The following is a 26,678-nucleotide window of genomic DNA, read 5'->3' as shown; positions in this document are numbered from 1 at the left end:
ATCAATTGGGAAAATTGAAATTACTTGAAATAAAAGTATGGAATATGGTTAATTAGTTAGGTCTATTCAAATACCAACTTAAACGTTAGAAAACGTTCAACTGCTTCCTATATATTTTTCTAATGTGTTCCTCAATTTTTTTATTGATAGTCTATGTCAATACCTGTTTAACAGTGAACTCACATGTTAAAGATGCTTTATGAATTTTGATAGTATTTTTTAGCCGACGGTCAACACATGAAATTTGTCATAATTTGCCTGAATTGTTTTTACATTTAAACCATTCAATGGACCTTTTCGAGTCGGATTCTAAAGAAGTTATCATTAAGATAAACCTGGACTGCAAAAAGGTTAGGTGAGGTCAGTTGCATAATTATACTTGGAACTGTCATTTACAAAGAAAAACATGTCATTAATTCTAAACGAACACGTTTAACAATTGGGAACCTAGCATTGAACCCTGAGGTAAGCCCCCACGGATGTCAGCCCAGCTGCTCAGAATGCTATAGACTTATATATGCTGCTTTCTTTGTGATGAATAAGATTTAAGAAGTACTAGAAGAACAAACGAATCCATATGCTGACAATTATCAAGCAGTATTTCATGGGGAATGCAGCCTTGTGACAGATCTATAAGTTCAGAGGATATATATTGATTTGTATTGAAGGACTTGCGCCAGTACTTCAAGCGTTCTAAGGAGAGTGGTTTATTAACCAGGACCACGTCCGAAGGTACATAGAATCATTGAACGTACTTTTTAAACGGTCATCTTTAACCTTTTATCAACTATTTCGGTTCTTATAAATTATTGGCCTTCAAATATTCGGCTTTTGAGCGTTCCTGATGAAGATAATCCAGAAAAGCGCTTCGGACGCATGCATTTTTTAACGTGTTGTTTTCATTTTTTATCGATTGCATGACGATCAGATATCGCCTTTTATCATTGATTTCTATTCTAAGTATTTGTACGCTAGGAATACTGAATCCATGGTGTCGCGATGAACGGTCTGCTAGCCTCGAAAGTGGGAGGTTGTTGATATCTATTTTACGCTGCTACCCGCTATACACGCTGAATTTAATAGCAAGATCAAATATTAGTAGCTAATTGGAGTCAGGATAATGTTAAAAGGTAGGAGTTTAACATCAAACTCAGCGTGCTGGTCTTGTAAAAGCTGAATACATTTATATCATATAAACATATAACATAAACATTATTTTCAGCCTGCATATTTATGTAATAGTTGCCGCTGTACATTAAGCGCCCATCTTTCCATGTGAAGGTGTCGGCATTTTGATTAATGTGTCCCGTCAGTTTTAATATATGATCAACACTATGTTAATTATTTAAATGATTCAGCTGTGAGATAGTTTTGATAATGACTAATGTTTTAGTGTTGTCATTATGTTTGAATATGCGTTGTTTTTTCTTTCTTGGAAGGGGCTTGCAAATGCTTAGCCTGTTGCACCTTTCAATTCACTATATTTTGAAGTAAAAAAAGAACACTGTTTAAACAAAATCGTAATTTGAAATAATTTTTAAAAGTTCATATCAACGATAAACATATGAGTAAGTTGAAGTGAACAATCAATATGGTAATCTATTTTGGTTTCTTTTTGTCATATTTATTTTTGATTTATTATTTTAGCATAATTAAGGTCGTTGGATGTCTCATTTTATAGGTAGGTATAGTGTCCGGCTGAGAACGTGTTTTTCGGGTGAATCGGTCAACTTTTTTCGAGTGAAATTAAACGCGTCTAGATCAATTTACTGCTATTTCGCAAGTATGATAGTTTTATTCATGACTGTTCATCTTCTTCTGAATACTATATATATATGTTAAGCACAAACTATGCACAATTGCCATGAATTTCACTCAAAATTCAGCGCTTTACATTTGGCAAGGGTTTTACTCCCGGACGGAACAGGACCTTAGTGACAATATTTTTATTTCCGATTCCCAATTGCAGGTAAACAATTTAAGAAAGGTTTTTTATAAATGATGTCAGTACTCTAAAATGATGGGCGCCTTATCAAGCAAGTGACGTTTTTTGGCAAAAGTGTTGAACAAACACAATACAGTGAAAAAGGAGTTAACATTCCAACCTAGAATTCCTTTTGTCCGTTTTGACCAATTAATCCGAAATTCTCCGTTATCTTTTGATTAATTATGAAAACAAAATAGTTCTGGATGATTTATCTAAAACGCTTAGCTTCTGTTTAATGCACATTTAAAAATTATGTTTTTTCAATACATGCAAAATCTTAAAAATTTCAGGATACTGATATTTCATGTGATTTCCGATTTGTTTAAAGAAATACAACCTCTTAAATTATTCTTTTTACAATTAAAAATGATTAAATTCGTTCCGTTACGTTCTTTTTATTCCTACTCAAGAACGATCATGATTATAGTGTTTCTTATATTAAAATGAATTCTCCGCGTTTGAGATATATTTATTTTGTTATTCATTTTTTCTCCGCTTAGATCCGTCTGTCTCTTGTTTTATTTTATACATTAACTATTAAGAAAAATTTAATGCTCATTTCATTTTGTTTCGTCATATATCGTTTCGTTTTATTCCGTTTCGCACTTTACAAGTACACCAAACGCGATAATAATACATACTTTTAAAAGTAACCTAAGTTTTACATAGACATGTTTCTCTTCAATGTATGCGTGTATTTTAATTTGAACTTAGTGTTCATAGTCTAAAGCATGATACCCTAAGGTAGTGCTTTACTATAAATGGAGCGATATATAAGCAACTGAAATAAACCGAGCTGATTTAGTCTGGGTTACATGATAGTCTGACGTCAAAGTGTCAGACAATTGAATTAAATTTCCCGACTTCCGTTTCAAATATGCATGGTAGTTTCCATTGTGTTGCAATTTTGGTAGCGTTGCATCGTCGGTAATAACAAGTGTAATGGCTTTTCTAAATAAAACAACCTGCAATTAGAAAATAAAAGTTTTTTTTCTAAAAAGCTTGCAACGAGAAAATTATTTGTTTTTCAAAAAACTTTGTTATTTGGCAAAAAGTAGCTTTTCTTTTCAGCAATGCTTGGATTTCGATAGGTAATAGCTTTTCTATTTCCCAAGAGTTTAGCGTTTCAAAGCTAATGATATAAAACATTGATTTCTTTAGCATTGCAGTATCATCCAGTCTGACGTCAAGACATTAGTTTATATTAGTGGATGTGCCCATATTAATAACAGTTTGGCTTTTTTTGTATCTCAAAAGTTATTAACATACATCATGGTTAATTGCAAAAATAAAAGAATCTTGTAATAGGACAAGTAATAGCTTCTACTGAAAACATGACCATCTCAAATCTGATCATATAGAAATTTGAGTATTTTGTCATTGTCGTTTTTTTTCATTCAGAAAAGTCAATATGTCATATAAATTGTAGTGGCGTAACAAGACAAGGACAAGAAAGACGACTGATTCAATTTTTTAGGATTTAAATATTTTCGGGATGATGTATTTTATGAACCTTGAAAAGAAGTTATTTCTAAATCATTGGTGAAAAGAGAAGGAGTTTGATCATTAAATAATGCAATAATATTGTGATGATTTTGTATCTTGGGTAAAATCGTTTACCTTAGTTACAGTTCGGCAGAAGCCTTATTTTATATATTTTTACAAACTTTAATAAAACATAGCTAAGAACAAGATATTTGGCGGGTAAACCTTGGGTCAGGTCAAATGTGAAGGGGTGTTCCAATGGAAACTCTAATATAAGTAATAAGGCACTTTGGAAGATCACCCCTCTTTCAAGAATGGTACGGCTACCATTGGAGTATATAAACAGGAGCGATTCCTTGCTCAAGGTCGATTGTCATAAGTCTACGGAGACATAAGACCAAGGTACGGTACGTTGATATTCGAGATTGTTATCTCTTATATATTAGATACTGTTACATTAAGTGTAATAAAGAACAGGTTGGTGCCTGTTAGAAACATGGACTTATACAAGTTAGAGTTGGTTCATAAATGTACCAAGATACAAGTTGTACCGTGTTGTACCGTATTGGACAAGTGTGTTAACTTGTAGGGTACATAATTGTACCAGAGGACAAGTTTGTTACAAGTGTGTTAACATGTAGGGTACATAATTGTACCAGGTGGACAAGTTTGTTCCTGACCTAAGACAAATTTGTTATAGTACAAATTTCTACCAGTTGTATATATTTGAAGTAGTATAGTTATAGATAGTTCATTAGCGAACGCAAAGAGCAGTTGTATATATTTTAGTTCATTGATGTCAATTTATGAATAAAGTTTACTTGTTATATATTTTGTAAATAGAACATTTTGGATCCAGTATCAAACTGGTAACGAACCTATTCTAAAATAGAAATAGACACGCTTACCCTGTGTACACGTTACAATATATTAAAAACGGTTAGGCTACAGGTTTCATGTTTAAAACTAGAAGCCTCCCCAGCCTCCCCCGTTAGATAGAGGAGTATGCTGTTCATATTATATCTAACATGATTCCATTAGACAAAGAAATTGTCTTTTGATGGCAGTAAACCAAATAAGGAGTCTGACAACTTGTAGTTTCTATTTTGACTTTAGTTTTGACAAAATGCCAAAACAATGGGTAAAAACAACACTCAGGGGATAGAACTCCTATAACGATTCACAGTGGCGGATCCAGAAATTTTCATAAGGGGGGACCCATTGACTGCCCTAAGAGGGGGCCCGCTCCAGTCATGCTTCAGTGATTCCTTATATAATCAACAAAATTTTTCCCACAAAAGCGTTGGGGGGGGCCTCCCGCCCCCTGGATCCGCCTATGATTCAGTTGACAATTTCAGTCCTGCATCTGTTTTACATCTGTCATTTCGGAACCTTTTATAGCTGACTATGCTCATTGTTGAAGGCCGTACAGTGACCTATAGTTGTTAATTTCTGTGTAATTTGGTCTCTTGTGGGGAGTTGCCTAATCGGCAATCATACCACATCTTCTTAGTTTTATCTTTGCTTTTTACAATTTCTCTCTATTTATTCTTGTAATACTAAGAAAATTTACCCAATGAACCGATTACCTAAGATGTATTTGAGAAAAAATTTCGGTTTTTTGGGTCTTTAATGCTCTTCAAATTCGAGCGTCACTAATGAGTCTTTTGCAGAAGAAACGTGCGTCTGGCGTACACAATTTTAAGCCTAGCATCTATCAGTAGTTTATTTGCAATGACTCCTATAAACGATCAATTGACGGTTCGTCCATGATGTTTCATTTGTAGATCATATTTTGTTGAACATTTTTACTGTCAAATGATTCTCCTTGTCGATTTAAGCTTCCAAAAAATGCAAAAGGGGGGGAGTATGTATTCAAAGCCAATAAAGGGGTCATTTTTTGTATATCTTATCATGCTTATTGTTTTGGTCATTTTCACTGCTTAAAATTTATCTCCACCTTTTATGGTTTGCAAGACAATAACCCAAAACTGAATAAAAAAAAAAGAAGTTTCAAGTGAAAAAACTCCGGAATGGGTTGGTTTTTTTATATTTTGAAAATTAAACAGCCGATAGACCTTAACCTGCGCATCCGTTTTTTCCTCAGTATTGCCCTAGCTGCCTTAGTTTTAGTTGTAAGTCAAAACTGTATTTTACCCCTACATGAAGAATGCATTAATATATATCAACCCCCCCCCCCCCCCCCCAAAGAAAAAAATACCAACCCAAAGAAAAAACAAGAAATCTGCTGTACATATTATATTTACCAATTCCAATTTCTTTACTGAATTTTCGTAGCAATAGACAATCCTCACTTAAATGACAATCTAAGCCCCTCCCCATCTGAAGTCTAATCCTTTACCAGAACTTTTAGTACATTTAGTACATGCTGAAGTCAGACAAGGTTTTTAAAAAGCTTATATTTGTTTATTCGTTGGTTTTGATTAGATTTGAACTAGCTAAATATTGATGATGCCAACATGAGAATGTAGGATCGCTATGTCTAGTTTCCTCAACAAAATGTTGCAAGATCGACAATAAGGACCACAAGTATAGCCAACCGAGGCAAGAAATCACTGCTAGTTTAAGTCAATGTAAAGGTCAACAGAAACAAGTAACCTCTCCTGGGCATAATATTCTAAATCCGAGCTCCCACTTACTTCTAAATGCTGCATGCTAAGTTTGGAAGCAGCAAATACCAATTTTCAAGTCTTTGAACCAGCTTTTTATTAACCCTTATACCTCTAGTATTCGAATGGAAGCAAAAGACCATGGGACTTCTAAATGCACTTGTTAAAAGCAATCGAATTTGTTTTTTATTGATGTTCTTCATCTGAAAGCTACACCGAAGCCTTACTAAAAATTTTGTTGTCAAAGAACTATGCGTTCTAGTGTCGTTACAATGAACAAATGATTTCATAACTAGCTGGTAATACTCATCGTTATCAAAAAACTAACTTTATGAAGGAGAATAAACCAGAGGCACCATAGGTTCAAAAGCAGAGGTGTTTGATCTTTCTTGATTTGTACATGTATTGGAAGAAATAGCTTTTTTACGTATGGTATTGTTCGAAAACTGATAATTTATCCCATTTTCAGCCTACAATTACCACTGTTACATATAGATACTTCGGTCTTTTTGTGATAGTGGTCTCATTGACAATCATTCCAAATCTCCTCATTTATACATTTTTCACCTGAAAATCAATAAGGGCCGTTTTATACTCAGACGAAATTTATCCACCTAATTTTGTCAAAACCTTACTTATGACCCAGTAAGATCACTTTAGGAACAAAACTTTCCCCAAATTTCTGTATTTTTATATAAATGCTCTGTAAATTTGTCCTAATAATCGTGGAATCAGTAGGGTTTTTTGAGAATACATGAAACCGCACTTCAAGCCTTCTTTCATGGTGTTATTATTTAATTATAATTAAGCCAAGTTTGACTTTGTGCCAACTCAGTCTAAAGTTGGATGCAATGCGCCATTATGTTTATTGCATATTTTATCATAATGTACTAACATGTTGAACTGCAAAGCCAAATTGATGGATTTCATGATACATTGTTCAAACCCTGTATTTAACCAAAAACGACATTATATAAAGTGGTATTTTTAAAAAATCAACAGATAACAGTTAATCAATAGGAAAATATAACATAAGGATAAATGATTTTATTATGAGTACCTTTTCTAATGATTATATAATCAACAAAATATATTTCTATAAATCACAATTAAACTAATATATAATCTAAACCAAAAATTGTAACAATCAGTATAAATTATCAATGAAAATTCAAAATTACAAACATTTTTATTTCAGTAAATTTTCAGAATCTAATTATTACAATATTTGTAGATTGATTTTGTTATAACCTTAAAATGAATTTAACTATAAACTTTGGCGTCTGCATTGTTTACATGACTGCTAAGAACAGTAAAAGCTTGTGTTGTTGAAAATTTACATCTTTTCAAGGGGATTTCTCAAAAACTGTTGCAGTTGTCCTGTGGAATAAAATTATTTCCTACAGATGCATTACTCGACAATGTTAAAAACTGCTACTCGTTAACAAAAAATCTAGGACAACCTCACCACTTAGACCCAATCAATCAATTCAGTATTATCGCTGCCAGGACTACCTCACCAATTAGACCCAATCCATCAATTCAGTATTATCTTTGCCACGACTACCTCACCAATTAGACCCAATCAATCAATTCAGTATTATCTTTGTCAGGACTACCTAACCAATTAGACCTAATCAATCAATTCAGTATTATCTTTGTCAGGACTACCACACCACTTAGACCCAATCAATCAATTTAGTATTATCTTTGCCAGGACTACTTCACCAAATATACCCAATCAATCAGTTTAGTAATATCTCTGCCAGGCTAACCTCACCAATTAGACACAATCAGTCAATTCAGTATTATCTCTGCCAGGACAACCTCACCAATTAGACCCTTTAAATCATTTCAGTATTAACTCTGCCAAGACAACCTCACCAATTAGACCTAATCAATCAATTCAGTATTATCTCTACCAGAACAACCTCACCAATTAGACCCAATCAATCAATTCAGTATTATCGCTGCCAGGACAACCTCACCAATAAGACTCAATCAATTCAGCATTATCATTGCCAGGACTACCTCACCAATTAGACCCAATCAATCAATTCAGTATTATCATTGCTAGGACAACCTCATCACTTAGACCGAATCAATCAATTCAGTATTATCTTTGCCACGACTACCTTAACAATTAGACCCAATTAATCAATTCTGTTATCTTTGTCAGGACTACCTCACCAATTAGACCCAATCAATCAATGCAGTATTTTCTTTGTCAGGACTATCTCACCACTTAGACCTAATGATTCAATTCAGTATTATTTTGTCAGGACTACCTTACCAATTAGACCTAATCAATCAATTCAGTATTATCGCTGCCAGGACTACCTCACCAATTAGACCCAATCCATCAATTTAGTATTATCTTTGCCACGACTACCTCACCAATTAGACCCAATCAATCAATTCAGTATTATCTTTGTCAGGACTACCTCACCAATTAGACCCAATCAATCAATTCAGTATTATTTTGTCAGGACTACCTAACCAATTAGACCTAATCAATCAATTCAGTATTATCTTTGTCAGGACTACCTCACAACTTAGACCCAATCAATCAATTTAGTATTATCTTTGTCAGGACTACCACACCACTTAGACCCAATCAATCAATTTAGTATTATCTTTGCCAGGACTACTTCACCAAATATACCCAATCAATCAGTTTAGTAATATCTCTGCCAGGCTAACCTCACCAATTAGACACAATCAGTCAATTCAGTATTATCTCTGCCAGGACAACCTCACCAATTAGACCCAATAAATCATTTCAGTATTAACTCTGCCAAGACAACCTTACCGATTAGACCTAATCAATCAATTCAGTATTATCATTGTCAGGACTACCTCACTTATTTGACCCAATCAATCAATTCAGTATTATCTCTGCCAGAACAACCTCACCAATTAGACCCAATCAACCATTCCAGTATTATCTCTGCCAGGACAACCTCACAAATTAGACCCAATCAATCAATTCAGTATTATCGCTGCCAGGACAACCTCACCAATAAGACTCAATCAATTAATTCAGTATTATCATTGCCAGGACTACCTCACCAATTAGACCCAATCAATCAATTCAGTATTATCATTGCTAGGACAACCTCACCACTTAGACCCAATCAATCAATTCAGTATTATCGCTGCCAGGACTACCTCACCAATTAGACCCAATCCATCAATTCAGTATTATCTTTGCCACGACTACCTCAACAATTAGACCCAATTAATCAATTCAGTTATCTTTGTCAGGACTACCTCACCAATTATACCCAATCAATCAATTCAGTATTATCTTTGTCAGGACTACCTCACCACTTAGACCTAATCATTCAATTCAGTATTATTTTGTCAGGACTACCTTACCAATTAGACCTTATCAATCAATTCAGTATTGTCTTTGTCAGGACTACCTCACAAATTAGACCTAATCAATCAATTCAGTACAATCTTTGTCAGGACTACCTCACCAGTTAGACCAAATCAATCAATTCAGTATTATCTTTGTCAGGATTACCTCACCAATTAGACCCAATCAATCAATTCATTATTATCATTGCCAGGACAACCTCACCAATTAGACCCAATCAATCAATTCCGTATTATCTTTGTCAGGACTACCTCACGAAATCGACTCAATCAATCAATTCAGTATTATCTCTGCCAGGACAACCTCACCAATTAGACCCAATCAATCAATTTAGTATTATCTTTGTCAGGACTACCTCACCACTTAGACCCAATCAATCAATTTAGTATTATCTTTGTCAGGTTTACCTCACCACTTAGACCCAATCAATCAATTTAGTATTATCTTTGCCAGGACTACCTCACCAAATATACCCAATCAATCAGTTTAGTAATATCTCTGCCAGGCCAACCTCACAAATAAAACACAATCAGTCAACTCAGTATTATCTCTGCCAGAACAACCTCACCAATTAGACTCAATTAATCATTTCAGTATTATCTCTGCCAAGACAACCTCACCAATTAGACCTAATCAATCAATTCAGTATTATTTTTGTCAGGACTACCTCACTAATTAGACCCAATCAATCAATTCAGTATTATTTCTGCCAGGACAAACTCACCAATTGGACCCAATCAATCAATTCAGTATTATCTCTGCCAGGACAACCTCACCAATTAGACCCAATCAATCAATTCAGTATTATTGCTGCCAGAACAACCTCACCAATAAGACCCAATCAATCAATTCAGTATTATCATTGCCAGGACTACCTCACCAATTAGACCCAATCAATCAATTCAGTATTATCGCTGCCAGGACTACCTCACGAATTAGACCCAATCCATCAATTTAGTATTATCTTTGCCACGACTAGCTCACCAATTAGACCCAATCAATCAATTCAATATTATCTTTGTCAGGACTACCTCACCAATTTAGACCCAATTAATAGATTCAGTATTATTTTTGCCAGAACTACCTCACCAAATAGATCGAATTTATCAATTTAGTATTATAGTTGCCATGACTACCTCACCAGTTAAACCTAATCAATCATTTCAGAATTAACGAAATTTTCAAATGTCGAAAATGTTTATTTATAGAATTGGTAGTATTGCATAATCTTTCTGCAGGGCCATATTGTAATACATAGATATTTGGATGGTTTTGTTAAATATACTCCATTTGAAGATTATATATAGAAAAATAATAATGCGGAATTGAATGACAATTCAATCTGACTACAAGGTTTCAAAGGAAGTGATTTTGAAACGGATAAATAGGCAACAGACAATGGACACAAAGTGATGACAAATATTCCATGCCTTTCAAATGTACTATGAAATGTCATAAAATTGTAAGAAAACAAATAAAAACACTCTGTGACACTTTCACATGTATTCTGAATACCTTAAGACTTGATTAATACATTTTATTATCCATGGAATACAGTTAATTCATATCAATAATTAGTTCTTTTAAATATTCCTCCCTTTTTGTAAATCAATGACACAGATGTACAAAAGTAATATATGATTTATAACAAGAACCATTTAATGGCAGGAAAAATGCATCAAAGTATACATACAGATAAGTAATGTATGTCTTTATAAACATAAACAGTAAAAATGGACAATTTAAAACTTAAATGAATATATAATAAAAATTCAATAAGTTAAATTTCAGATACTTGCAAAAAAAAGGATTTGAACCTACAAAATGTCAAAATATGAATATAAATAATAAAATTGATATCCGGCTCCTCAACCTTCTGAAAAAGAAGAAAAAAACTCAAAAAATTATGTATCGTAATTTTTGTGTCAGGTGAGACAAAATCAATACAGTGAATCAAGACAAAGGAGGAAAATGTCACCAATCCATAAAATATGTTTTACAACTGATTACAATAGTATCCTCAAAGATGCATGTACTCGTTCAAAGAATCTTTACATTTTATTTTGTCATATCCGTCTAATTAATTAAAATCTTCTGAAAATTCTGTTGCTTTGAAGCGTTTGAACAGTTAAGGTTGTTGTATAACACTGAACAATTAAGACTGTAGTCATGCCTTATGTTTGGTTGATGTTTAAAACTTCATATTTAATGGCATTCAGGTTTTATTGTTCTAATAAAATAGGTACTTTCTTTATGACAGCTTAACATAAAAAAAATCATAAATTGACGTGAAAAAATTAGTCATATATTTAACACATGTGGCATCTAGACAGTAATTCAACACCACAACAAAACCATATAAGAAATCTAACATATTATATTTGGCATCTAGACAGTAATCCAACACCACAACAAAATCATACTAGATATTTAACATAACAAATATGGAAACTGCAAAGTATACACTTAAACAGAAACATACAAGGAATCTTAAATAACACATGTGGCATCTTTAGAGTAATCTAACATCACAAGAAAACCAGATAAGAAATCTGACATAAAATATGTGGCATCAACAAAGTATGCACTTAAACAAAACTTTATAAGAAATCTGACATGACACATGTGGCATCTACAAAGTATACACTTCAACAAAAGCATACGAGAAATCTGCCATGACACATGTGACATCTAATAGGTATACACTTAAACAAAACCATATAAGAAATCTGACATGACACATGTGGCATCTACAAAGTATACGCTTCAACCATATAAGAAATCTGACATAACACATGTGGCATCTACAAAATATACAGGTAAACAAAACTATATAAAAAATCTGACATGACACATGTGACATCTCATAGGTATACACTTAAACAAAACCATATAAGAAATCTGACATGACACATGTGGCATCTACAAAGTATACGCTTCAACCATATTAAAAATCTGACATAACACATGTGACATCTACAAAATATACACTTCAACAAAACCATATAAGAAATCTGACATAACACATGTGGAATCTACAAAGTATACACTTAAACAAAACCATATAATATCTGACATAATATATGTGGCATCTAAAAAGTATACACTTCAACAAATCAATATAAGAAATCTGACATAAAATATGTGGCATCAACAAAGTATACACTAAAACAAAGCTATATAAGAAATCTGACATAACACATGTGGCATCTACAAAGTATACGCTTCCACAAAACCTGATAAAAAATCTGACATAACACATGTGACATCTACAAAGTATACACTTCAATAAATCCATATAAGAAATCTGACATAACACATGTGGAATCTACGAAGTATACACTTAAACAAAACCATATATAATATCTGACATAATATATGTGGCATCTAAAAAGTCTACACTTAAACAAAATCATGTAAGAAATCTGACATAACACATGTGACATCTACAAAGTATACACTTCAACAAATCAATATAAGAAATCTGACATAAAATATGTGGCATCAACAAAGTATACACTAAAACAAAGCTATATAAGAAATCTGACATAACACGTGTGACATCTGCAAGGTAAACATTTAAACAAAACATTATAAGAAATCTGATATAATACATGTGGCATCTACAAAGTATACACTTCAACAAATCAATAAAAGAAATCTGACATAATATATGTGGCATCTACAAAGTATATACTTCAACAAATCAGTATAAGAAATCTGACATAATATATGTGGCATCTACAAAGTATACACTTAAAAAAACCATATAAGAAATCAGACATAATACATGTGGCATCTACAAAGTCTACACTTAAACAAAACAATATAAGAAATCTGACATGATACATGTGGCTTCTACAAAGTATACACTTAAAAAACCATATAAGAAATCAGACATAACACATGTGACATCTACAAAGTATACACTTCAACAAATCAATATAAGAAATCTGACATAAAATATGTGGCATCATCAAAGTATACACTAAAACAAAGCTATATAAGAAATCTGACATAACACGTGTGACATCTGCAAGGTAAACATTTAAACAAAACAATATAAGAAATCTGATATAATACATGTGGCTTCTACAACGTATACACTTAAAAAAACCATATAAGAAATTTTACATAACACATGTGGCATCTACAAAGTATACATTTAAACAAAAGCATACGAGAAATCGGACATAACACATGTGGCATCTAATAGGTATACACTTAAACAAAACCATATAAGAAATCTGACATAACACGTGGGACATCTGCAAAGTCTACACTTAAACAAAACAATATACGAAATCTGACATGATACATGTGGCTTCTACAAAGTATACACTTAAAAAAACCATATAAGAAATCAGACATAACACATGTGGCATCTACAAAGTCTACACTTTAACAAAACAATAAAAGAAATCTGACATGATACATGTGGCTTCTACAAAGTATACACTTTAAAAACCATATAAGAAATCAGACATAACACATGTGGCATCTACAAAGTCTACACTTAAACAAAACAATATAAGAAATCTGACATGATACATGTGGCTTCTACAAAGTATACACTTTAAAAACCATATAAGAAATCAGACATAACACATGTGGCATCTACAAAGTCTACACTTAAACAAAACAATATAAGAAATCTGACATGATACATGTGGCTTCTACAAAGTATACACTAAAACAAAGCTATATAAGAAATCTGACATAACACGTGTGACATCTGCAAGGTAAACATTTAAATAAAACATTATAAGAAATCTGATATAATACATGTGGCATCTACAAAGTATACACTTAAACAAATCAATATAAGAAATCTGACATAATATATGTGGCATCTACAAAGTATACACTTCAACAAATCAATATAAGAAATCTGACATAATATATGTGGCATCTACAAAGTATACACTTAAAAAACCCATATAAGAAATCAGACATAATACATGTGGCATCTACAAAGTCTACACTTAAACAAAACAATATAAGAAATCTGACATGATACATGTGGCTTCTACAAAGTATACACTTAAAAAACCATATAAGAAATCAGACATAACACATGTGACATCTACAAAGTATACACTTCAACAAATCAATATAAGAAATCTGACATAAAATATGTGGCATCATCAAAGTATACACTAAAACAAAGCTATATAAGAAATCTGACATAACACGTGTGACATCTGCAAGGTAAACATTTAAACAAAACAATATAAGAAATCTGATATAATACATGTGGCTTCTACAATGTATACACTTAAAAAAAACCACATAAGAAATTTTACATAACACATGTGGCATCTACAAAGTATACATTTAAACAAAAGCATACGAGAAATCTGACATAACACATGTGGCATCTAATAGGTATACACTTAAACAAAACCATATAAGAAATCTGACATAACAAGTGGGACATCTGCAAAGTCTACACTTAAACAAAACAATATACGAAATCTGACATGATACATGTGGCTTCTACAAAGTGTACACTTAAAAAAACCATATAAGAAATCAGACATAACACATGTGGCATCTACAAAGTCTACACTTTAACAAAACAATATAAGAAATCTGACATAATACATGTGGCTTCTACAAAGTATACACTTTAAAAACCATATAAGAAATCAGACATAACACATGTGGCATCTACAAAGTCTACACTTAAACAAAACAATATAAGAAATCTGACATGATACATGTGGCTTCTACAAAGTCTACACTTAAAAAAACATATAAGAAATCAGACATAACACATGTGGAATCTACGAAGTATACACTTAAACAAAACCATATATAATATCTGACATAATATATGTGGCATCTACAAAGTATACACTTAATAAAACCATATAAGAAATCAGACATAACACATGTGGCATCTACAAAGTCTATACTTCAACAAAAGCATACGAGAAATCTGACATAACACATGTGACATCTGCAAGGTATACACTTAAACAAAACAATATAAGAAATCTGACATGATACCTGTGGCATCTACAAAGTATACACTTCCACAAATCCATATAAGAAATCTGACATAAAATATGTGGCATCAACATATATACACTTAAACAAAGCTATATAAGAAATCTGACATGACACATGTGGCATCTACAAAGGATACGCTTCCACAAAACCATATAAGAATTTTGACATTATACATGTGACATCTGAAAGGTATAAACTTAAACAAAACCATTTAAGAAATCTGACATAACACATGTGGAATCTACAAAGTATACACTTCCACAAATCCATATAAGAAATCTGACATCAAATATGTGGCTTCAACAAAGTATACACTTAAACAAAGCTATATAAGAAATCTGACATAACACATGTGGCATCTACAAAGTATACGCTTCCACAAAACCATATAAGAAATCTAAAATAACAGATGTGACATCTACAAAGTATACACATCAACAAAACCATATAAGAAATCCGACATAACACATGTGGCATCTAGACTTGTACAGAGGACTATAGTCATTCTTGTTACATAGATCAATTTTAGGATCCTTCTTCAACAGTAACCTTACTAAATTAGTATGTCCTTCCCTTCTTGCCCAGTACAGAGGACTACAGCCATCATTGCCACATTGAGCAACATTAGGATTCATCTCTATCAGTGAATTCACTATATCAGTATGTCCTCCAAAATTTTTACTTATACAGAAGACTACAGTCATCCTTGTCATATAGATCAACTTAAGGAATTTTCTCTATCATTAACTATACTATATCAGAATGTCCTAGACTAATTGCCCAGTACAGTTGACTACAGCTATCCTTGTCACATAGATCAACTTAAATATTCTTCTCTAACAGTAAGTTTACTAGTATGTCCTTCCAAAGTAGCCCAGTACAGATGACTCCAACCATTCTCGTTCCAATGATCATCATTAGGATTCTTCTCTAAAAGTAACTATTATAATATCAGTAAGTCCTAGACTACTTGCCCAGTACGTAGGACTACACCCATCCTTGTCACATAGATCAATTTAAGAATTCTTCTCTAAAAGTAACTTTACTATATAAGTATGTCCTTTCCTACTTGCCCAGTACAGAGGACTACAGCCAATATGCCAGAAAGATCAACATTAGGATCTTTCTCTAACATTAACTTTACTATATCAGTATGTCCTTTCTGACTTGCCACGTACAGAGGACTACAGCCATCATTGTTACATAGATCAACATTAGCATTCTTCCCTATCAGTAACTTTACTATATTAATATGTCCCTGCTTACTTGCCCAATACAGAGGACTCCCGCCATTATTGTCACATATATCAACATTATGATTCTTCTCTAAAAGTAGCTTTACTATATCAGTATGTCCAATCAAACTAGCCCAGAATAGAGGAGTCCCGCCATTATTGTCACATAGATCAACATTAGGATTCTTCTCTAGCAGTAATTTTACTATATCAGTATGTCCTTCCCTACTTGTCCAGTACAGTGGACTACAGCCATCCGTGTCACATAGATCAATATCAGGATTCTTCTCTAAAAGTAACTTTACTATATCAGTATGTCCTTTCCTACTTGCCCAGTACAGTGGACTACAGCCATCCGTGTCACATAGATCAATATCAGGATTCTTCTCTAAAAGTAACTTTACTATATCAATATGTCCTTTCCTACTTGCCCAGTACAGAGGACTACAGACAATTTTGTCACAAAAATCTACATTAGGATCCTTCTCTAACATTAACTTCACTATATCAGTATGTCCTTTCTGACTTGCCACGTACAGGGGACTACAGCCATCATTGTCACATAGATCAACATTAGCATTCTTCCCTATCAGTAACTTTACTATATTAGTATGTCCCTTCCTACTTGCTATGTACAGAGGACTGCAACCATTAGTGTCACATATATCAACATCAGGATTCTTCTCTAAAAGTAACTTTACTATATCAGTATGTCCAATCAAACTAGCCCAGTACAGTGGACTACAGCCATCCGTGTCACATAGATCAATATCAGGATTCTTCTCTAAAAGTAACTTTACTATATCAGTATGTCCTTCCATAATTGCCTTGTACAGAGGACTACAGCCAAGCTTGTCACATATATCAACATTGGCATTCTTCTCTAAAAGTAACATTACTATATCAGTATGTCCTTCCCTACTTGCCCAGTACAGAGAACTACAGCCATTATTGTCACATAGGTCAACAATAGGATCCTTTTCTAACAATAACTTTACTATATCAGTATGTCCTTTCTGACTTACCCCGTACAGAGGACTACAGCCATAATTGTCACATAGATCAACATTAGGATCCTTCTCCAAGAGTAACCTTACTATATCAGTATGTCCTTCCCTACTTGCCCTGTACAGTGGTTTATAGCCATCCTTGTCACATAGATCTACATTGGCATTCTTCTCTAAAAGTAACTTGACTATATCAGTATGTCCTTCCCTACTTGCCAAGTACAGAGGACTACAGCCTTTATTGTCACATAGATCAACATTAAGATCCTTTTCTAACAGTAACTTTACTATATCAGTATGTCCATTCTGACTTGCACCGTACAGATGACTACAGCCATAATTGTCACATAGATCAACATAAGGATCCTTCTTCAACAGTAACTCTACTATATCAATATGTCCTTCCCTACTTGCCCAGTTCAGAGGACTACAACCATCTTTGTCACATAGATCAACATTAGTGTCCTTCTCTAACAGTAACTTAACTATATCAGTATATCCTTCCCTACTTGCCCAGTACAGAGGACTACAGCCATAATTGTCACATAGATCATCATAAGAATTCTTCTCTATGAGTAATTTTACTATATCAGTATGTCCTTTCTTACTTGCAATCAACAGAGGATTCCATCCATTATTGTCACATAGATCAACATTAGGATTCTTCTCTAACAGTAACTTTACCATATCAGTATGTCCTTCCCTACTTGCCCAGTACAGAGGACTACAGCCATTATTGTCACAAAGATCAACATTAGGAATCTTCTTTATCAGTAACTTTACTATATCAGTATGTCCAATCAAACTAGCCCAGTACAGTGGACTACAGCCATCCTTGTCACATAGATCAACATTTGGATTATTCTCTAACAGTAACTTTACTATATCAATATGTCCTTTTTGACTTGCCATGTACAGTCCAGTAACGCCATCATCTCTACACTGATCCACATTCACACCATTAAGTAACATCCACTGTACCATATCAGTATAACCATCATGACAATTCCATATCAGTGGAGTTGTACCTGCTCCACAGTCCTCCTTTGATAACACTGTATCTTTGGTATTGACTAATGTTACTTGATGTAATTGATCTAGTTGTTTTAAGTGATTTAATAACTGTTGTCTAAATGATGATTCATTTATATTATTGTTACTGAATACAACAGACACCTTTCCTGCTGACCAGTCCTTTATAAACCTTTTTAAATATGATTGGAAATAATCTTCTTGTATTTCAATAATGAAGTCTATGTTACTGTTCTTGTCATCTGGTGATTTCTGCCAAATAAAACGTTCATGTACTAAATTACTATCCCCATGATCTATTAAACATTCCATCATTTTCTGACCAAAGTAATGTGCGAGGAAGTCAAACAGTTTATCATGTATAGTTCTATAAATACCATTATGTTTACAGATAAATGTACCATCTAAAATATCAAGTTCTTTCTTCAGTTTTGCCTTTGATGTACTTCTGTTGATTGCACAAGCCTCACATGTGTCTTCTATGATATTTCGTTGTTCATCTGAAACTTTACCCTGGAACCATTTTTCTTTTAATTGATTATTAAAGAGAACTAATAAAGAAAGACTACATATTTTATAGTTGCCTTCATCATTTCGCATACTTAAATTGTCTAGTTCATTTTTATATACATTAAACGGATTATTGAAAAATTCTTTAACGTCTCCTTTTTCTACCCCATGATATAAAGAGCATAAAAGTGGAAAGAATTCACTATTTTGTGATAATTCATCAAAATCGTCAACTCTTGTACCAATATATGTTTTTGCTATAATACTTTTTTCTTCATATGTAAGACATAACTTATCTGATATTAAGTTACATTCACAGGCTTTAAAAGGTGATAATATTTTAAACTTTTCATCTTTATAGACTTGTAACCTACAAGATACAATAATCTTACAACATTTGTCTGTAATAATTGTGTTAATCACAGGTAACAGTTGTTTCCAGCTATCAATATGTTGTTGGCTGGCAGTAAAATTTCCACAAATATCATCTACAATGAAGACTGTTAGTTTACCAGGCCGATAGTAGGTTCTTATGTCTGTAGGTGAATACACTGGTATTATTTTGTATCCTTTGTTCTGTAAAATAAGTGCTGTGTGTCTACTGATAAAAGATTTCCCAACTCCTGATGGGGCAGTTAAAGTCACACAACTGTTGTCTTGTAAACATTCCATGACATAATTACTGGCTATTGTAGTCACAAACATCTTATCGTTCTTTTCCCAGTCTTCTACTAGATTTTTTATTTGCTCTGAAAAATATGTTAGTGCAGCCAATTGGAAATGATTAAAATTCAGCTATTTTTTATACAATATCATTTAAAATAGACGTATATAGCAGGTAACGGTTGTGTTGGTATTGAAAAAAACAACCACAATACGTATATATCTAATAGTATAGACTACAAAAAATAGTCTAAGTTAAATTAACCATTAAATAAAGGCAACAATACTATACCGCTGTTCAAAAGTCATAAATCGATTAAGAGAAAACAAATCCGGGTTACAAACTAAAACCGAGGGAAACACATCAACTTTAAAGGGAAACAACGGCATAACAGAAACACTGAACTGCAACATAAACAAACGCCAACATACATAGAAGAAACGGACTATTTGATAACAAATGCCATATTCCTGACTTGGTACAGGACATTCTAAGAAAAAATGGTGGGTTGAACCTGGTTTGATGGCTAGGCAAACCTCTCGCTTTTATGGCAATGTTAAAAAATATCGTTAAAATGACAGATCTACGTGACAGGAATAAAGAACAAACAAACGCAAGAACACTCAGCACAAAGAAATGCATAAATAAATAATTTATAGTACATTACAACATGTAAACCGCAGAATAACAAGGGACAACTGCCATTAGCGACAGCACAAGACACCACAAACAGTGACATACTGTGGATTCATTAATATTCATTGGATACTATTTTCGTGGATTTCGTGGGTACCGATGAACCACGAAATTAAATGTTCAATGAATCAGAAATTTCCTATAGGCTTGTATGCAGACTTCGGGAAAACCACGAACTTAAATATGCATTTATATATTTAAACATTTCTTCCATCGATTCCTAAGATAATGTAAATATAAAGCTTGTATGCAGAGTATACAAATAAAAAGAGTTGCTGGACTAAGTAATTGATTTTGTTTAATTATTAAATGACCAAAAATACTTAATTGTGTCATTTCTTGCTGAAAAAAATTATTCCTCCTTTCCTTGTTGATGACTATCGGGGAATGCCACTTATATATAGATTTCTTCTTATCATAACACGACAGTGTTACTACTGGCGGAGGAATTTTGACAAAAACCTATCCAAAAGCCATTGAACCATAAAATATATGCCATTTTTCTTTCTTCTTACATCAAAAAATTGGATCCAATTAGACACTCATAAAATCAAAACAAATAAAGTTGCAAAATATTTGACCAGCACTCTGTTGGTGCATATGTTCATGAAGATGCCAAGGGTACTTCAATAGTTTGTCAGTTTTGTTTGGAGAACTAAAAGGAAAAATAATCTGGTCCAAAAACCGCCAAATATACTTTCATTATGAAAAACATTAATTTGATCTTAAAGTCAAAAGTCAAATGTTGTCGTGAATGTCATGGCACTTCGTATTAGGGCGATTCTTACACATACTAAATATCAATAACCAATGTAATGAGATAACCAAAATATGACCTGCAAGTCAACATGTAAAAACAAATAATTTGACTTTAAGGCAAAAGTCCATTGTAATAAATTTATATATTAGTACATGACACGTGCTTTATGAAAAAAACAAGTAATTATTCTTTTGTAACCGATGACAGCAATGTTTGTTGAACCGACATATAACTAGAGAGAACTGTTTAAATGGACTAATCAAAATATTTCCCACTTATTATAAGAAATGTTTGTCTCAGGTCAAGGTCTTTGTTTGGTATATAACGGAACACAGCCTCTGTAAAATATCAAAATGTCAGAAAATAAAATATGTGAGACACTGTTTTATGGCTATACATACACCTGCTTGTTAATTATCATCTCAAAAGAAAAACTAGAGGCTCCATGGATCCTGTATCACTCAACTGGCAAATTGATACAAATTATGCAACAAGAATATTGGTATTGAATGGAAACTGTGTGGGCCAAAATCTGTCTTGCTGATCTATTTCGCTGAACCAAGTTTTTATATATTTTTTAGAGTTCCATTTTACTATTTAAAGTTTCTCTTGATCTATAAAAGTTTTCAAATTAATAACAAACTAGATATGGACAATGCCCCCCCCCCCCTTTTCTGCTCTGCCATATGCATGAATTGAGTTCCACACATTTGACAAACAGTGACGTTGGCATACAACTTGAAATTGTTACGCTGTCTGTAAGACACAAATGATGCCCCCGCTTTACCATAGGAAATTATAAATTTAACACTATGTATGATGATGTAACTGTAGGAGGAGATAGCCTGACAAAGAATGATCTCTTTATGCAGCTAGTACCATGAAAATGACTAAGTCCAACTACCTGTCATTTTCCGAATATTTAAAAGAAATCCTGTGGCCATGCATACCTCCATTATTTTTATGAACATTCTAAAAAATATTAAAGCTGTACATCCAAAACTGTTGGAGGAGATAGCAGTACAAACCATGATCTCTTTATGCCGCTAGTACCAAAACAATGACTAAGTCCAACTACCTGTCATTTTCAGAATATTTAAAAGAAATCAAAATCCTGTGGCCATGCATACCTCCATTATGTGTATCAACATCCTACAAAATATTAAAGCTGTACCTCCAAAACTGTTGGAGAAGATAGCAGTACAAACCATGATCTCTTTATGCCGCTAGAACCAAAAAATTTACTAAGTCCAGCTACCTGTCATTTTCAGAATATTCGAAAAAATCAAAATCCTGTGGCCATTTACACCTTCATTATGTGTAAGAACACTCTACAAAATATTATAGTTCTACCTCTAAAACTGTAGGAGGAGATAAAATTGAGAATGGAAATGGGAAATGTGTCAAAGAGACAACAACCCGCAAAAGAGCAGAAAACAGCCGAAGGACACCAAAGGGTCTTCAACACAGCGAGAAAATCCCGCACCCGGAGGCGGGCTTCAGCTGGCCCCTAAACAAAAATGTGTACTAGTTCAGTGAAAATGGACGTCATACTAAACTTCAAAACACATAAATGAACTAAAATTAAAAAATCATACAAGACTTACAAAGGCCAGAGGCTCCGGACTTGGGACAGGCGCAAAATGCGGCGTGGTTAAACATGTTTAGTGAGATCTCAACCCTCCCCCTATACATCCAGCCAATGTAGAAAAAACAAACACACAGTAATACGCACAGTACAACTCAGTTGAAAAAGAAGTCCGAGTCCGATGTCAGAATAGGTAACAAAAGAAACTAAGCAAAATGACAATGATACATAAATTAACAAAGGACTACTACCAGTTACTGACATACCAGCTCCAGACCTCAATTAAACTGATTTAAAGATTAAGTCTTTATCATATGAAAATCAAGCACAATCCCTCCCATTAGGGGTTTAATACCATACCATCATAAAATATATGAGAAGAATATAACCCGTGTCATGCCAACAAAGGGTTTTAGAATAAAAATGTTTATTTCCGATTTTTTTTTTTTTTGCAAAGACCCTAGGAGTGAATCAATATTAACACCAAAATATGCCATCTCTAATGACCTGACAACAGTATCGTAACTATATCCCTTCTTAATAAGTCTGTTTAAAGGTTTGGTAAGCTTTTGAGGTGAATGCCGACATTTTTGTGCTTTATAAAGAATATTACCATAAAAGATTGGATGTGAAATACCTGAACGTATAAGATGTCTTCATGTTGATTTATATTTACGAATGATGTCCTTGTACCGGTGATAAAATTTAGTAAATGTTTTGACTAGTTTGTGATATCGAAAACTCTGGTGTAATAATTTTTCAGTAATACAGAGATTTCTTTCGTTAAAATCAAGCTTCCCGTTAAAGATATAGATATCAAGATCCAGGAAAGAGCAGTGTTCATTGTTAGTATTAGCTTTATTTAAAGTCAGTTCAGCCGGATAAATCTCTTTAGTGTACATACTGAAGTCGTGATTATTGAGAGCCGGACAAACAATGTATCCTAATCCGGACGGACGAATGGACAGACGGACGGACAAGGGTAAATTAATATGCCCCCCAACATTTTGTCGCAGGGGCATCAAAAATACGAAATTTGTGAAAAAAATAGAATTTTCAGAGGGAATAACACTCAAGTGGGTATTCCAATTTTTCTGATAATTTCGCAGTTAATAGACATCAACCTGCAGATACTTTTTATGTGTGCCAGTTTTGCTCTACCTGCCTTAGTTTTTGAGATATGAGCCAAAAACTGCAGTTTAACCTTTTTGTTTAATTTTTAGCATCAATGGCCATATTTTTTTATGCATCAAACCCAGGTAGTTTCCCCAAAGTTTCAGAGGAGAAGTTTGTTTTCAAAGATTACGACGACAGACAATAACTGACCCCAAGTGATTGCCATAACTCACATGAACCTTTGGGCCAAACAAGTTACCAATCTGATGACCTTGGTTAATCATCTACCATTTAAATTGGACAAGATTAAAATATCTATACCCTGAATATTCTTTGGAATTGGATCTTCGTCTTGTTTTTGTATTTCCGTCTCTAGGTTTTCTGAAACAAAAAAAAGTTAATCAATCATTTAATACACCAAACATGCTTTTACATATGCTCATTCTATATTTAAATCATCATGTCTGAATCTTATTCTCATTCAGCACCTGTTTAAACTCAATGAAAATTTGAAATGAAGTTTTGTCTATGTGGTGCAGGGCATACCTGAAGATAAGAGGATAAGGTATGATTGTAACAGAAGAGAGGCTAAGGATACTAAAGGATATGAAAACTAATAAGTCGAAAACAAACTGACAGTGCCATAGCAACAAGATGTAAAACTGGTTGGATCAATTCCTCTCTATTTTTTTAATAATATAGCATACCATATTTTTCTGTATGTTTATGATATTTTTGTGTTTTGTGTTTTGTTTTATTTTCTATGTTAACTTGATAACATAAACAAAAAAAAAAGATTGCTACGCCGTAGTGAAATGTACCTCGCGCTGTATAAATGAGGTTGTAAATTTGAGTTGCAATATATGTCTTTGTGGTGCAATAGTCAAAATATGGTAAAAGTCCTATAACTCCAATTAAAATGGTTAAATCAAAAAGACAGTATCAAATGGTCAACTTTACATGATGGCACATAGCAAAATAAGTGCAAGTATAGGAACTTTTTGTCAAATGGTCTCATAGGAACTACGTTTCGTACCCGAGGGTATCACCAGCCCAGTAGTCACCACTTCGGTGTTGACATGAATATCAGTTGTATGGTCATTTAAGTAAATTTCCTGTTGACAAAACTTTAAATTTTTCGTAAAACTTAAGGATTTTCTTACCCAAGGAATATATTACCTTAGCCGTATTTGGCACAACTTTTTGGAATTTTGGGTCCTCAATGCTCTCCAACTTTGTACTTGTTTGGCTTTATAACTATTAGATCTGAGCGTCACTGATGAGTCTTATGAAGACGAAACGCGCGTCTGGAGTATTAAATTATAATCCTGGTACCTTTGATAACTATTCACGAGGTGTAATTGTTACAAACCTAATAAAAAGTAGCAAAAGCTCCATAACGCTTGTAAAAATAGTTGGATCAGAATGTCTGTATAAAATAATCAACTACATATGTTGGCAAACAATTCTACCAAAAATGAGATTTCTGTGCAAAACGTTCTCAGTAGAGTTGTGTTAATTTGTCACAATCTAAACAAAATGGTCGGAGTTATTTCTCTTATAAAATAATAGATTCAAAATTGCGTTACAATATGGTCAACTACACATGATGGCAAACAATCTTACCAAGTATGAGAGCAAAATATAAATACACGGTTATAATTAGCATGTCCAAGTACACCAAGAATTTTATTTATTTATTATTGGACAATATTAGCTAATTTTTGTTAATGCTCCATAAAGGAATATAGTTGTAATTGGTAGGAAACCTTTAATTAAATCAATTAATAATTTGTTGGTGTTGTTTCCATGGGAAATCATTTAAAAACATGTTTACAATCTTAAAATAGAACAATACAGGAACAATAATCAACCAAAATGAATATTTCTGAATCGGCAAAATTCTTTTTAACATTTCAAAAGAAAATGACAGCTTCTCATTTTGCATATCACCTCAAAGATAAGAATTACATTATGAGCTAAACATTGTAAGGGAGGTAACTATTAATGTAAAAAAAAAACAAACAAATAAAATTGATCAAATATAAGCATTTCAGCACTTCAAAAAACCCTACCATTCAAATTTTGTTGAAATCAAACAAAGTTTAATTTTGGACCTTTTAGACCCTGATGTGGACCAATTTGAAAAATTGGCCCAAAATCCAAAATCAAAATACATTATTAGATTCAGCATATAGAAATCAATCAAAGTTAAATTTTTCACCCTAATTTCACTTCAAAATCAAAATTATAAATACACGGTAAGATTAAGCATATCAAAGACCCAAATATTTCAAGATTATTTGAACACCATTGAAATTGCTTTTTACCATAACCCCCAAATTCAATCCAACCTTCTTTTTCATACACATCCATACACTAATACTCAAGTTATTACCTTGAAACCAGAAAATTTTTTGCTTTTGACCCATTTTTGCCAAACATTCTTAAACAGTTAGGGCAATAACCCCCAAAAGCCTTCCCAACCTTTCTATGGTGGTATGGAAACTTGTGGTAAAATTTCATAGAGATCCAACTACTTATACTTAAGTTATTGTTTAGTAA

The 26,678-nt window shown here is 33.1% G+C and overlaps 1 protein-coding gene across 1 annotated transcript; it reads right to left on the bottom strand.

Moving 5' to 3' along the window:
• Positions 1 to 16,550: 16,550 nt before the first annotated feature.
• LOC127714037 (ankyrin-3-like) lies at positions 16,551 to 18,722 on the bottom strand. Its single transcript, XM_052219983.1, has one exon. It carries the CDS (start codon positions 18,717 to 18,719, stop codon positions 16,551 to 16,553), a length of 2,169 nt encoding a protein of 722 aa, XP_052075943.1. The 5' UTR covers positions 18,720 to 18,722.
• Positions 18,723 to 26,678: the final 7,956 nt, after the last annotated feature.

Source organism: Mytilus californianus, unplaced genomic scaffold, assembly GCF_021869535.1.
Source record: "Mytilus californianus isolate M0D057914Y unplaced genomic scaffold, xbMytCali1.0.p SCAF_9, whole genome shotgun sequence".
NCBI lineage: Eukaryota > Metazoa > Mollusca > Bivalvia > Mytilida > Mytilidae > Mytilus > Mytilus californianus.
This window is presented reverse-complemented; position numbering and strand designations above follow the sequence as displayed.

What these genes read in the sequence shown, in the direction of transcription:
- LOC127714037 (XM_052219983.1), bottom strand. Translation starts at nt 18,719, where the DNA reads ATGTTACTTAATGGTGTGAATGTGGATCAGTGTAGAGATGATGGCGTT.